The sequence below is a fragment of the Oryctolagus cuniculus genome, chromosome 2 (assembly GCF_051225735.1).
Source record: "Oryctolagus cuniculus isolate XC-2025 breed Fujian yellow rabbit chromosome 2, ASM5122573v1, whole genome shotgun sequence".
Taxonomy (NCBI): Eukaryota; Metazoa; Chordata; class Mammalia; order Lagomorpha; family Leporidae; genus Oryctolagus; species Oryctolagus cuniculus.
Window position 1 is genome coordinate 3,236,482 of NC_142868.1, and position 13,380 is coordinate 3,249,861.

A 13,380-nucleotide genomic window follows, 5' to 3' on the forward strand; every position below is an offset into this window, starting at 1 on the left:
TCCCAGCGCTTCTGGAACGCGGACTTCCTGGCAAGCACACAGCCTCAGCCGCCACCCAACGTCTCGGTCACGGCTCTGAGGACTCCCGCTCCCGGGCATGCGACAGGCACTACTATGGGCCTACGCTGTGGCGGGTATGGGACTCGAAGGTTCGAGAGACAGCAACCCGAATTCACAGAGCGCACAGGCGGGTAGAAACAGTTCCCGGAAACCTTACTTTATTTTAGACTGACTTCTCTTACTGATTTGCAAGGCAGAGAGAAGGAAGGAGAGAGATTTTCCACCCTCCGTTCACTGGGGTGGGCCTGGCGCCAGGAGCTCCACCCAGGCCTCCAGGACCTGGTCATGTTTCCTCCCCGGCACACGGCAGGAAGTCGGATCGGCACCCAGGCCTCCAGGACCTGGTCATGTTTCCTCCCCGGCACACGGCAGGAAGTCGGATCGGGGCGGGACTTGAACCCAGGCATACGAAGCGGCAGCTCACCCTGCTGTCCCACACGTGTCCCGGGGTCCACGTGTGCACACTATGATCCACGTTCTTCCCAAGGGGTCAGCAAAGGCACAAGGTACGTTTTTCCTAATAAACTTGACCCCGGATGACCAAAACACTGACCGCAAGATCAGTGCAATGAATTATGCAACTCATTGGTGAAACACAGATACGCGTTCCCTTCAAACTCGCCAACCCCAATCCAAGTGCCCGACAAACAACGCCGAGTGCCACTCCTGTCGCCAGGTCTCATCTGGGACGCGCGGACGTCCAGGGGAGCCCGGGAGGAAGACGGAGGAGTCCCTTCCCATCATCCCCGCCCTCAGCTGTCACCTCGGGCGGCTGCTCCCTCCCTGCAGGCCTGGGCTCCCTCCGGCCTGGCGCTCAGCGTTTGCTTCTGTCTTCTCCACGGACGCTGCCGATTCGTCCCGATCTATGCTCAGTCAACAGCAGGCTGGCGACGCCCCGCCGGCGAGGTGGTCCTCCCCGCTTTCCCATCGGTAAGGGTGCTCGCCAGAGGTGGCCTCGCCTGGGAAGCCACCGAGCACTCCCGAGCCAGCTCCGGAAACGCCTCTGGCCACGGAGCCCTGCACTCAGGCCGAGGAGCTGATGGGACAGGGTGACCCACCAAACCATACACCTCGTCCTGCCGAGAGCCACTGGGGTACTGACGACGTCACTCACAGCCCTGCGGCGGGTGGGCCGAGTCTCGGGGCACTGGCACGCCCAGCCCTGCGCCAGCTCTCAGCAGGTGCCGGCTGTCCTGGCCCAGGGACGCCTGCTGTCCTGGGGGAAGCTTCTCACATGACCAGGGACACGCAGTCAGGGACAGGCACAGACCCGACAGCTGCCACGCAAGATCAACCATGTTTCAGGCTGCCCCTTCAGCACAGAGTGACTCAGGCTCCACCCACTCGGGACAGATGGGCGGCGCCGATGCCACAGAAATCCCTCGCATCTCAAGAGAACTGAATCCGAGCATCAGCCACGGCCGGGCTCTGTGGCCCCCGAGCCTCTCTCATCTCACTTTGGCCGAGCGAACCAAGCCTCAGGGTGACCCATGATGTCCCTAGGCCCTACCACCAGCAAGGGCCTGGCCCCAAGCCCTCCCTCGGACGAGGGAGCCGCGGCCCAGCCTCAGCAGTGACCTCTGTAAGTCACCTGGGCGAGCAGAGAAGCCGCACGCGTGCCCACAGCTCGGCCCCCACCACGCTCTCCCTGGCCCTGCTGCGGGGCAGTGCGTGAACCACACAGCGCGGCAGCCGGGGGCAGAGGGAGGGATGAGCACCCACTTCTGGACAGGGTGGGCGCGGGCGGCTGCACCCCGGCAAGGGGACACCTCTGCCCCCATGAACAGGAAGCAGCGAGCCGGCAGGGGAGCCACAGGAGACAGCAGCGAAGCCTGCGTTCGGAGAGCGAGGAGCGGCCAGGCGGCCGCTGGCCGTGGGAGTAAGCACACACATCGGAGGCAGAAACCGGGCCTTGCGGCCGTCACAGGGTGTCTGGGTCTCACTCCGAGTGGAGTGGGAAACCAGGGCAGGGAGCGAGCAGGGGTGCCCACCGACGGCTCCTGTGATGGACGCGCACAGGCGGGGCACGGGGCGGCAGGCGAAGTGGACTGGCTAGCGGGGCTGCAGGACGGCGGCTCTCGGGCTGGGCAAGGGAGAGAGCTATCACTCAAGGACGCATGGCATCTCCAGTTTGGGTAGGGGGTGAGGTTTGCTGCTTCTTACTTAAAAAAAAATTATTTATTTGGTTTTGAAAGGCAGAGCAGGAGAGAGTGAGAGATGCTCCATCCTCTGATTCCCTAAGTGGCAGCAACAGCCAGGCCCGCGTCAGGCGGAGGCCAGGACCCAGGAACCCCATCCTCGATCCCACACGGGAGGCAGGCCTCCCAGCACGTGGCCCATAATGCACTGCCGGCCCGGTGCACCAGCGGGGAGCTGGATCGGAAGTGGAGCAGCCACAACTCGCATCTGAAACGCGGTGCCGGCCGCGTGAGCGGCAACCTAGCCCACTGCGCCAGCATGCTGGCCCATGAGGCAAGTTGTTTGTTTTGTTTTTAAGATTTATTTGTTTACTTGAAAGTAGAGTTACACAGAGGGAAAGGAGAGATGGGGAGAGAGATCTTCCACCTGCTGATTCACTTCCCAATGGCAGCAGCAGCCAGGGTTGGGCCAGGCCAAAGCCAGGAGCCAGGAGCTTCCTCCAGGTCTCCCACGTGGGTGCAGGGCCCAGCACTTGGGCCGTCCTCCACTGCTCTCCCAGGCCACAGCAGAGAGCCGGAAGGGAAGTGGAGCAGCCAGGCTGCAACTGCCACTCATATGGGATGCCGGCACTGCTGATGGCGGCTTCACCCGCTGTGCCAGCCCCAAGAAGCGAGTCCTAGGACACGTCAGGTTCAGAGCCAGCCAGCCAGTGGGCCCAGGTGGAGGTGGGGGGGGCACTGTGTCACGCTGAGAGGGGCGGCTGTTGACTGTGGCCGCGCCCACCGCCCAGCGCCAGTGCGCGCCTCACTGGGGGCTGCTTTGACGCGGTGACAGGCATCCAGGGAGGCCTTCAGTGCTGCCACAAACTACACACTACAAACAGCTAGCGCTTCTTTAACTTCACTTCACAGTGTCTCCTCACAAGCCCCCGTCTGCATGACCGCAACTTGGAAGGCCGTTCCCCAACCCTGGGACCGGGGCCTCCTACCCCACAGCCATTGACTGCACACGTCCACACCAGCCCAGGGCGTCCCCCGGGGTGCGGCCACACGCACGTCCACACCAGCCCAGGGCGTCCCCCGGGGTGCGGCCACACGCACGTCCACACCAGCCCAGGGCGTCCCCCGGGGTGCGGCCACACGCACGTCCACACCAGTCCAGGGCGTCCCCCGGGGTGCGGCCACGCGCACGTCCACACCAGCCCAGGGCGTCCCCCGGGGTGCGGCCACGCGCACGTCCACACCAGCCCAGGGCGTCCCCCGGGGTGCGGCCACACACACGTCCACACCAGCCCAGGGCGTCCCCCGGGGTGCAGCCACGCGCACGTCCACACCAGCCCAGGGCGTCCCCCGGGGTGCGGCCACGCACGTCGTCCATGAGGCCTGCCAGGGAAGGGGCACCTTCCGCAGCCCCGCATGTACCCTTCACACCTTCTGGGCCTCTCAGCGGCTAGCCGGTGGGTCTCTGCACTCAGGCCAGGGGCCACCCCACTCCCAGTCACTAGGCTACTCCTGTTGCCTCTCTGGACTGCAAGTGCCTAGGGGCACACAAGTGTCCCTGGCAGCTTCCTCCTTCCCCCAGCAGGGACAGCCCAGGGGTGCCCTCCCCCGAGTCACCAGGAGCTTTCAAATGCTCGGCTGTGTTTTTAAAACACGCTTGGGGGGCCGGCGCTGCGGTGCAGTGGGTTAAAGCTGTGGCCTGAAGTGCCAGCATCCCATATGGGCACTAGTTCTAGTCCCGGCTGCTCCTCTTCGATCCAGCTCTCTGCTGTGGCCTGGAAAGGCGGGAGAAGATGGCCCAAGTGCTTGGGCCCCTGCACCCATGTGGGAGACCCGGAAGAGGCTCCTGGCTCCTGGCTTCAGATCGGCGCAGCTCCGGCTGTTGTGGCCATGTGGGGAGTGAACTAGCGGATGGAAGACCTCCGTCTCTACCTCTCTCTGTAACTCTTTCAAATAAAATAAATAAATCTTTAAACACACACACACACACAGTTAGCGTCAAAAGCCAGCCTCGAATAGGACATTAAAACAGTGCTCTCAGTAGCTGAGTGGCCAGCCCAAAGGTCGCGACCCCGGGGTCAGAAGTACTGGGAGACCCCGGGCTGCGGTGTGCACACCCCCCCATCTCACCACTGGGCTCCCCACCATCACGTGCCCAGAAACACCCTCGGCCTCCCCAGAACCGGCTCAGTGACCTCTCTACAGCACCGAGAGCACCCGAGGATTCTCCCTCCCAGGGAGCGACGTTTAGTTTAACCCCAGGCCGCCGCATCGGAACGCAGTATCAAAACCGGCCAAGGTCCTGGCCAGGCAGATGGTGCCCGGTCCTGGTGCTGCCTGGGACGCCCGGGCCCCTGCGCCCTGGGTCCTGGTGCTGCCTGGGACGCCCGTGCCCACTGCGCCCTGGGTCCTGGTGCTGGTGCTGCCTGGGACGCCCGTGCCCCTGCGCCCTGGGTCCTGGTGCTGCCTGGGACGCCCGTGCCCACTGCGCCCTGGGTCCTGGTGCTGGTGCTGCCTGGGACGCCCGTGCCCCTGCGCCCTGGGTCCTGGTTCTGGTGCTGCCTGGGACGCCCGTGCCCACTGCGCCCTGGGTTCTGGTGCTGTCTGGGACGCCCGTGCCCACTGCGCCCTGGGTCCTGGCGCTGCCTGGGACGCCCGTGCCCCTGCGCCCTGGGTCCTGGTGCTGCCTGGGACGCCCGTGCCCACTGCGCCCTGGGTCCTGGTGCTGCCTGGGACGCCCGTGCCCACTGCGCCCTGGGTCCTGGCGCTGCCTGGGACGCCCGTGCCCACTGCGCCCTGGGTCCTGGTGCTGCCTGGGACGCCCGTGCCCACTGCGCCCTGGGTTCCAGTTCCACTTGCCTGATGTACACACTCCGGGAGGCAGCAGTGACGGCTCAAGTACTGGGGGTCCTGCCACCTACACGGGAGACCCGGATGGAGTTCTAGGCTCCCGGCTTTGCCTGGCCCAGCCCTACTGTGGCAGGCGTTTAGAGAGTGAGCCAGCAGATGAAAGATCTCTCTTTCTGTGTGTGTTCCAAATAAATAAAAAATAAACATTTTAAAATAAAACCACTTGAAACCTGGCTAGGCTCAGGAAGCCGCTCGGTGCAGCACTGCATCTCTGCGGTGCTACCAACGAAATGGCTCTGCTTTGGGATCCACCGGCAGGTGTGAGCTGTCCCCTCCCCCGCAGCGCGTGCGGGAATGGACAGCTTCCTCCTGCAGGCCGTCACAACTTCCAGGAGATGTCCTTATCTGGCCCCTCTAAGCGCCCGAGTTTGCAGGAACGCAAGGGAGCGCCGGGGGGCGGGGCGGGGGGGCCGTTCCCGGCCGCTCGTGTCCACTCAGCAGAACCGCTGGCTGCCCTGGCCGCCGCCGAGTGGCCTTGGGCTGCAGACCAAACAGGAAGCACTGTGTTCTGTGCCTCTGCCTGCCCTCTGCGATGTCATCCTGGGAGGACGCAGCACCACTGTGCCTCCCACAGAAGACGCAGACCCCGGCCGAGGCAGGGCAGGCCGCCGCCACCCCTCCCAGCTCTGCCTCCGCGTCCCCCCGAGACGGAGCCTTTGCCCCTGAGCTGGCTCAGGACACCCGGGTCCCCTGCCGCTCCCTCTCTGGTCCCAAATAAGCGGGCCTCATTCCCCCGCACAGGGCTAAACAAAGCAAGGTCAAACCAGCCACAGCACAGAGGGCCGAGCCACTGCCTGCACCCGCACCCGCTGGCTGCTCTGCGTCCGAGCCGGCTCCCTGCTGATGTGCTGATGAGCCTGGGAGGGCAGCAGAGGCTGGCCCAGGCCCTGGAGGCCCTGCCTCCGCCTGGGACACCAGAGGGGGCTCGCGGCTCCCGCCATTGCAGCCGTTTGGGGACGGCTCAGTGGAGGGAGGACCCCCTCTCTGCAGCTCTGCCTTTCAAATAAAGTAGGTCTCTTAAAAAAATAAAAGAAAATAATGGGGTGATGACTAACCAGAACGTGGTACCTGCACACAGTGGCGTGGCACTCAGCCACGTGGTACCTGCACACAGTGGCGTGGCACTCAGCCACGGAGGGGTCAACCTGGAGGTCCCTAAGGCAAACAAGCCAGGGGCAGACACATAAGCACCACACTGCCTCACGGACGGGCAGAAGAGCGGGGAGGGGGGGCAGCAGGGGAGAGAGACGGGGGCAGCAGGGGAGAGAGACGGGGCAGCAGGGGAGAGATGGGGGGGCAGCAGAGGAAGGAGACGGGGGCAGCAGGGGAGAGACGGGGCAGCAGGGGAGAGACGGGGCAGCAGGGGAGAGAGACGGGGGCAGCAGGGGAGAGACGGGGCAGCAGGGGAGGGAGGGAGACGGGGGCAGCAGGGGAGAGAGACGGGGGCAGCAGGGGAGGGAGACGGGGCAGCAGGGGAGAGAGACGGGGGCAGCAGGGGAGAGACGGGGCAGCAGGGGAGAGACGGGGGTGTCGCTCCCCCTCTTCGTGGAGGAATGACACAGGACCCTGCGCTGTTCTTTTGTCTGCTCGGCCCTCCCCGGGTTTGCTGCTGGTTCTTCCCGGGTTGGCTACCGACCCTTCCACCTCCGTGGAGGGGCGGTTCCCCCTGCCACTTTCCCCACTTCCGCAGGGGAGCGGCACACCGCCGGCCGGCTGTCTCGGGGGCTGCACAGGTGTTCCTTCAGATAGATGTTCCTGGTGCATGTCGTCTCTCTCCTCCTTTATAGTCCTCTTCCGCCAATCCCAACTCGGCTGCCCACACGCCGAGTACGCTGCTCTCCTCCAATCAGGAGCAGGTCCTGCTGTTTATTGGTTGAACTGGAGGCAGCTGCGTAGAAGCTGTTTCCTCCTCTCCCAGCGCCATATTGTGGGAGAGCAGATGCATAGAATAAGTCTTAATTCCAGTAACTCAGTCTAGTCCGAGTTGCTCCCAGTTGCTCCCCACAGGGGGCAGCAGGGGAGAGACGGGGGCAGCAGGGGAGAGACGGGGGGCAGCAGGGGAGAGACGGGGCAGCAGGTGACCGGCTGGGCCAGCGCTCTCAGAGCCCCACCCTTGGCCGTTTCCCTGGTGTTGCTCCCCTCAGCAGGTGGTTCAGGCAACCCCTCACGGGACAGACACTCCGGATGGACGGGGGTCCTCTGGCACACCCACGTACCCCTCCTGGGGGCCTGCCAATCTCTCGCCCCTGCCCAAGCTCCGCCCACTTCTACTCTGGCCCAGGCTGTCCCGCCTCAGGAACTCCCGCCTCCCTTTCAGATGTGCCACACCCTTGCCCCCCCCCCCCCAGCACAAGCCTCCAGCGCCCCTCCACCCCCATCACCTTTTCCAGGCTCGCGTCCGTCTCTGCGACACGCCAAGCCCTGGCCCCAACCTCCTCCCCTGCCTTCCTCCTCCTCCACTGCAGTCCCCAACACCAGCAGGTGCCACGGCTGCTCCGGCTAGCACTGGGACATCACCCACTCCCCCCCCCGTCACACCTGGCTCAAGCCCAAGTGTCACCCCCGTGACCTCTGCCCTTCCTCACGCCCCTCCCCCCACCCTCCGCTCACCACCCACCTCCAGGACCCGGCAGGGGGCCTGGCAGATGCCCCCTGGGGATGGCTGGCTGCGTGGGTGCACAGGTCCCCGCAGGGAACCCGGGAGGCCCGGCTGGGTCGTGGGTGGTATTAGGGGTGAGCTCTCAGTGCGAGATGGGTGATCATTACAGAGTGGGAGCCCGCAGGGCAGACAGGGGAGAGACGGGAGAGCAGGCCGCAGCGGGGATGGAGGGGAGGGGGCGGGCGGAGGTGCTCTGAAGACACACAGAGAGTCTTACCAATCGATCAGGTAGATGTCTGGAGTTAAGTTGTTTTTCTTGAAATGAGCAAATAATTTCGGCAAATTTTCTTCAAAGAATACCTCAAATGCAGCAAAATAAGTCAACATCTAGAAAGAAAATGTGAAATATTAACAGTAAACTCACTGTCAGACAAGTTCCCCGTTCACCAGCACGGTTACACCTTCAGAATCCAACAGAGCGGCTGACACCCGACAGCGGCCCACGGGGCACCGCCCGGCAGGCACAACCATGCGCGCCTCGGACCTGCGAGGCAGCTTCCGACTGCTCAGCTCGCCCGGAAGGGAGCGCAGGCCGCGGCAGGGAGGGGCGCGGCACGAGCCTGCCGAAAGCTGGGCCCCACCGCACGGCTGTTCCTGCAGGCCCAGGAGTGCGGCAACTGCACACCTGCAGGAGGACGCGGCTAACGCTGACCTACAGCGGGGCGCCACCGCTCCAGCTCGCTCCCGCAGCCTCTGACCAACAGGCGGGAGACGCTCGGGGAAAGAGCATCGCGGCGTCGGGAAACCGCAGGCTGCTGTCACCTTCTCGGGGGAAACGCGCACCACGCGAGGGGCGGTGCTGAGGGAGCGAGGCCGGCTCTCCCTGGCCTGGGAGCAGCAGGCCCAGGCACCGTGTGGGCAGGCGCTCTGGTGGACCACAGGCCCAGGCCGCCGTGTGGGCAGGCGCTCTGGTGGTCCAGCAGGCCCGGGCACCGTGTGGGCAGGCGCTCTGGTGGACAACAGGCCCAGGCCGCCGTGTGGGCAGGCGCTCTGGTGGACAACAGGCCCAGGCTGCCGTGTGGGCAGGCGCTCTGGTGGACAACAGGCCCGGGCACCGTGTGGGCAGGCGCTCTGGTGGACAACAGGCCCGGGCACCGTGTGGGCAGGCGCTCTGGTGGACCATGTCGGCCCCCCACTGAAAGGGCTTTGCTAACCCAGCGTCCTGACGGGTGGTGCTGCCTCTCAGGACAGCTGGCGAGGCCCGGAGGTCGTTCCTGCCACGACTGGGGGTGGTGCTGCTGGCGTTCGTGTGTGAGGCCGGGTCGCTGCCACACACGCAGCGCGGGAAGCCCTGGTGGTTCCCCGGCCACGCGTCACTGGAGCATTGAGCGTCTGCCAATCAGCGCCAAGGTTCCGCAGTCTCCTGGAAACACGTGAGCTAACATCCTAAGCACGGACTTTACCCTTTGTTCCCAGAGAAGAAATCTGGATGGGAATGACTTTATTACATACAAAAAGACAGGATTAAGTGTGGACCCAGGAACTACTTCCAGAAGTAACTCATTGTGCGTCAGCGCCGTGCGCTGCCCGGCCCGATGTCCTGATCTCTCGTCTCTGACCACTACCTCCTCGGGGAGGCTCAGCCTTCCTGATTACGGAAGGGAACCCTCTCTGCAGAGGCCTGGGGACACACAAGCCGCACGAGCCCCTAAGGTTCCCACCCGAAGCAGCCCAATGCGTGGCGCTTTCTCTTTTGCTGTCGAGTAGCGGACGCTGTCTAACGCTCCTGGGAGAGCGAGTCTATTCGCCTTGGGCACCGCCGCTCACCCGTCTTCTGCGCACACCCCGGATGCGTCACACACCCGACCGCACAGTTCTGCGCCCCCTCAGACCCGTTTTAAGTTGCTTGCGTGCTCACAACCCTAACTAACATGCTATGACCGCCCACTGAGCGTAATGACTTGTCCACACCTAGGACTCCTTAGCACAACTGCACACAGCGCTGTGTGGCCGCTGCTAACACCGAACCGCCGGTCTATACCTTCCCAACAGCCACCGTCCAGCAGCAGTTTCCAAATACGCTTTTTAAAATGCAGACACTGCCTGGACAAGCGACACGCACGAGTCCTGCAGACGCCCGGAAGAAACGCTCCCGTGGACCTAAGGGTTAGATTATTCTGGCCTTGAGACACCAGCGGTTGCTCTCAGCAAGCTATCAGCACGTCAAGGCCAGGCTCACCGAAAGGCTGGGCGCCCGGGGCACTGGTGACCTTCCGGCCAGCTGCTCCCAGAGCAGGGCTGCCACCGCCAGCTCCAGCACGCACCAGCTGCCTTCTCGCCGCAGTGCCATCCCCCGGCTCCCCAGGCCGCCGCCGCCAGCCCTCCCACACCCACAGCACGCTGCTGCCCCTCTTGTCAACACGGGAGCGTGGTCTACACACGCCTCCTTTCTCCAGGTGCCAGCACCTCTCACGACGCACGGCCCCCCCACACCTCACCTACGGTGTGCTGACCAAGAGGCCTGAATGCCTTCAACACACGAAGAGAGAGAGAGAGAGAGAGAGTGTGCGTGCACATATGTGCATGCCTGTGTCCACGTGTGTGCTGCGTGTGCGAGAATAGCCGCCCTTCCTCCCCGGCTCCGAGACTACCCTGAAAGGCGACCCCCTCTCGAGGCCACCACACATCCACTCACGTGGCCACCAGCGGCTGCTGTCAGACCTGGGTTCAGCGTGACCGCCTCCTCACGCTGTGTGCTGTGAACCCGCTTTGTGCAGGGAAAATGCGAGAAGACAGAAAGGCTGGACAGTCCTGATGTGTGGGGGCACAGCACCTGGGCCTGGGCCCAGAATACTCACAAGGCCGTGGTCCACTCGGAAAAACGCCATTTGACAGGGCTTATTCAGCAGGTTAGAAAAAGCGATGAAGGCGTCGGCAGTGTCCAAGTTCAAGATCAACACTGCCGCTATGAAGGACATGCCCTGGACCTGAGGGGAGAGAGGGCGTTCAGTCAGCAGCCGCCACCAAGGTCAGAGCGGCTCGCTCTCCGCACTACAGGAGGAGCCACGCGTTCCCCCGCGGGAAGGGCCCCCAGCAGCTACCCACCCAGCAGAACCCGCCGCCCCATGCTCCTGACCCGGCCTCACCCAGAGCACTGCCCTGCTCCGCTCCAGTACCCCCCGCCCCCCACCCGCAGTGGAAACCGTCGCCAAGCCCCCTCCAGGCAGCCTGCCCTGAAGTCCCGCCCTGCAGCTGCAGACACGCAAGCCCAACTCAACGTGTCCCATGCAAACCACACGCGTGCATGCACACACGCACCTGCCACTGCAGCAGTGTGGGCAGCGTGTTTTTAAAGTGGTTACTGCTAAGGCTTTTTTAAACGCTGGGGACAATCAATCGCGTGCAGAAGATGAAAATCACATCCAGTTAGAATGTGATAAACGAGAAAGAGCCACGGGGACGGCTCCGTTTGCTCCCGGGGAAACCGAGTCAGCCCCTTCGCCACAGGACTCTTAGTGCCCCTCGGCAAAAACCAAGGGTTTCCACTTGACCTCCGCAGCCAAGGGGTGCCAGACGGCACTCTGACTTTCCCTTCGGATGACAGCATTATAAAATACTGAAAAACGTCACTTACATAACCCACATCCGGCCGGTAACAAGTATAAGCGCCCAAAATACTGTGCAACATGTCATGGTAAGGCCCGCCCTAGAGGGTCAACACAGCAAGAACGACACATGCGTGAGTATGTTAGCTCCGAGCCACACGGATGCCACGCGGCGCCCCACTCCTCCGGCAGCGCGGTGCCAGCCGCTCCACGTGCATCGGGCAAACGACCAGATAAACCAGTGCGGCTCAGCCTACGAAGCTGCTTTGGGAAAAGCCGGTGGGCCGGGCCCGAGCGCTGCTCTAGGAGACCCTGAGCTCGCCCCTGCTGTGTAGCTGCACTGCCCTTCCAGGGTCAACAGGTGAGTGTTACCTTGGGGCCCCCAGAGCAGGCTACTCTGCTCCTTGACTGGGCCCCCGTCCAGTCTTCTGTCTTCCTCCGTCTACCACGTCCTTTGTTTCTCTGGTGTGTGCGTCTTGGCGCAGAGGGGACTGGGAGCAGCTTCTGTGGCTCGGGTCCCAGGACCAGGACCTCCCATTTTATTTCATTCTTCCAGCTCTCCCACTTCTCCAAGATTTCCGTTTCTTTTTCTTTTTAAAGATTTATTTATTTATTTATTTGAAAGGTAGAGCTATAGAGAGGCAGAGAAAGAGAGAGGTCTTCCATCTGCTGGTTCACTCCCCAACGGGCTGCAACAGCCGGAGCTGGGCCCATCCGAAGCCAGGAGCCAGGAGCTTCCTCCTGGTCTCCCACGCGGGTGCAGGGGCCCAAGCACTTGGGCCATCCTCTACTGCTTTCCTAGGCCATAGCAGAGAGCTGGAATGGAAGTGGAGCCACTGGGATGCGAACTGGCGCCCGTATGGGCTGCGGGCACTGCAGGCGGCGGCTTTCCTGCTGCGCCACACGCCAGCCCGGGATTTTTTCCTAATTGAGCACAAAAGCCAGCTGAGCAACGGCTCCCACTGATGCTGGCACGCCAGCAGACACTGCGAAGCGCTCACTGTCCACTCCCACCACACGCCCACAGTTAGCACAGGGACACAATCCAGACGTCACCAGGGGTGGCTCACAGAACGCCAGGGTCCAGGCCGTCACAACCTGACCTGCAAAGAGGCCGAGGGAAAGAAGGGAGGGCTGCAGTGCGTGCAGCCGCAGGACCAGCGTGGCTCTAACCGTTTAATGCAGCCCAGGCTGCAGGAGAAACCACACTGACCCTCCCCACAACCCAGCGTCTTCAACTTAAAGCGTCTCTTTCCTGGAACGTACCTAGAGCCTCGTCACGTCACTGCTTTCACAGAAAGAGGGACCCGTATCCCAGGCTCTGTTCCAGACGCCTCGATCTCCCCCACCCATGTACAGAGCTCGGGACCCTGGGGGCCACAGCCCCACGTCAAGGAGCCTTCCCACCAGCCGTCCCACACCCCACTCAGAGCTCACCCTTTTCTGAACACAGCGCTCTGCACCCAGTCAACAGGCACGCTTCTGAGCTGAGGCCCCAAGAGGTGCTCCAGGAGAAACCTCGGGGGTCCGGGGGCAGCTGGCCTGGTCCTCGGCGGGTGGGGCAGATCCCATGAACCTCGGGAGTGCCTCACTCAGCTAATTCTCCAAGAACCACCGTGGAGGGCGAGAGAGGACCGGCCAGCGGGCCTGGGTACCTCCGCCCCCTACTTTAGCCCCGGCTAGTCCAAGCTTCCAATTCCAGCTTCCTGCTACTGTGCCTAGCAGGCAGGGTGAGGAGCCAGACCCTGGGTTCCTGCGACCCACGTGGGAGACTCGGATGGAGTTCCTGATTCCTGGCTGTCGTGGGCGTCGGGAAGTGACCCTGCAGATGGAGGATGTTCATATGCACGTATGAGGGTACCCACGTCTCTTTCTTTTTTTTTTTTTGACAGGCAGAGTGGACAGTGAGAGAGAGACAGAGAGAAAGGTCTTCCTTTGCCGTTGGTTCACCCTCCAATGGCTGCCGCGGCCGGCGTGCTGCGGCCGTCACACCGCGCTGATCCGATGGCAGGAGCCAGGTGCTTCTCCTGGTCTCCCATGGGGTGCAGGGCCTAAGCACTGGGGCCAT

The 13,380-nt window shown here is 63.3% G+C and overlaps 1 protein-coding gene across 8 annotated transcripts in view; it reads right to left on the reverse strand.

Annotated features, from left to right (window-relative positions):
• TBC1D14 (TBC1 domain family member 14) overlaps positions 1 to 13,380 on the reverse strand; it is a 103,065-nt gene that overhangs the window by 7,301 nt on the left and 82,384 nt on the right. For 4 of the 8 annotated variants that reach the window (XM_070069552.2, XM_089326893.1, XM_070069554.2 and 1 more), the window contains 3 exons: positions 11,342 to 11,413; positions 10,566 to 10,694; positions 7,985 to 8,094 (listed from right to left, as the gene is read on the reverse strand). In XM_070069552.2, the coding sequence (XP_069925653.2) occupies positions 7,985 to 8,094; positions 10,566 to 10,694; positions 11,342 to 11,413 (311 nt within the window). Of the gene's footprint in view, positions 1 to 7,984; positions 8,095 to 10,565; positions 10,695 to 11,341; positions 11,414 to 11,778; positions 11,944 to 13,380 lie in introns of those variants that run through there. The other 4 variants (XM_089326894.1, XM_089326896.1, XR_016229720.1 and 1 more) reach the window with 2 other exon arrangements.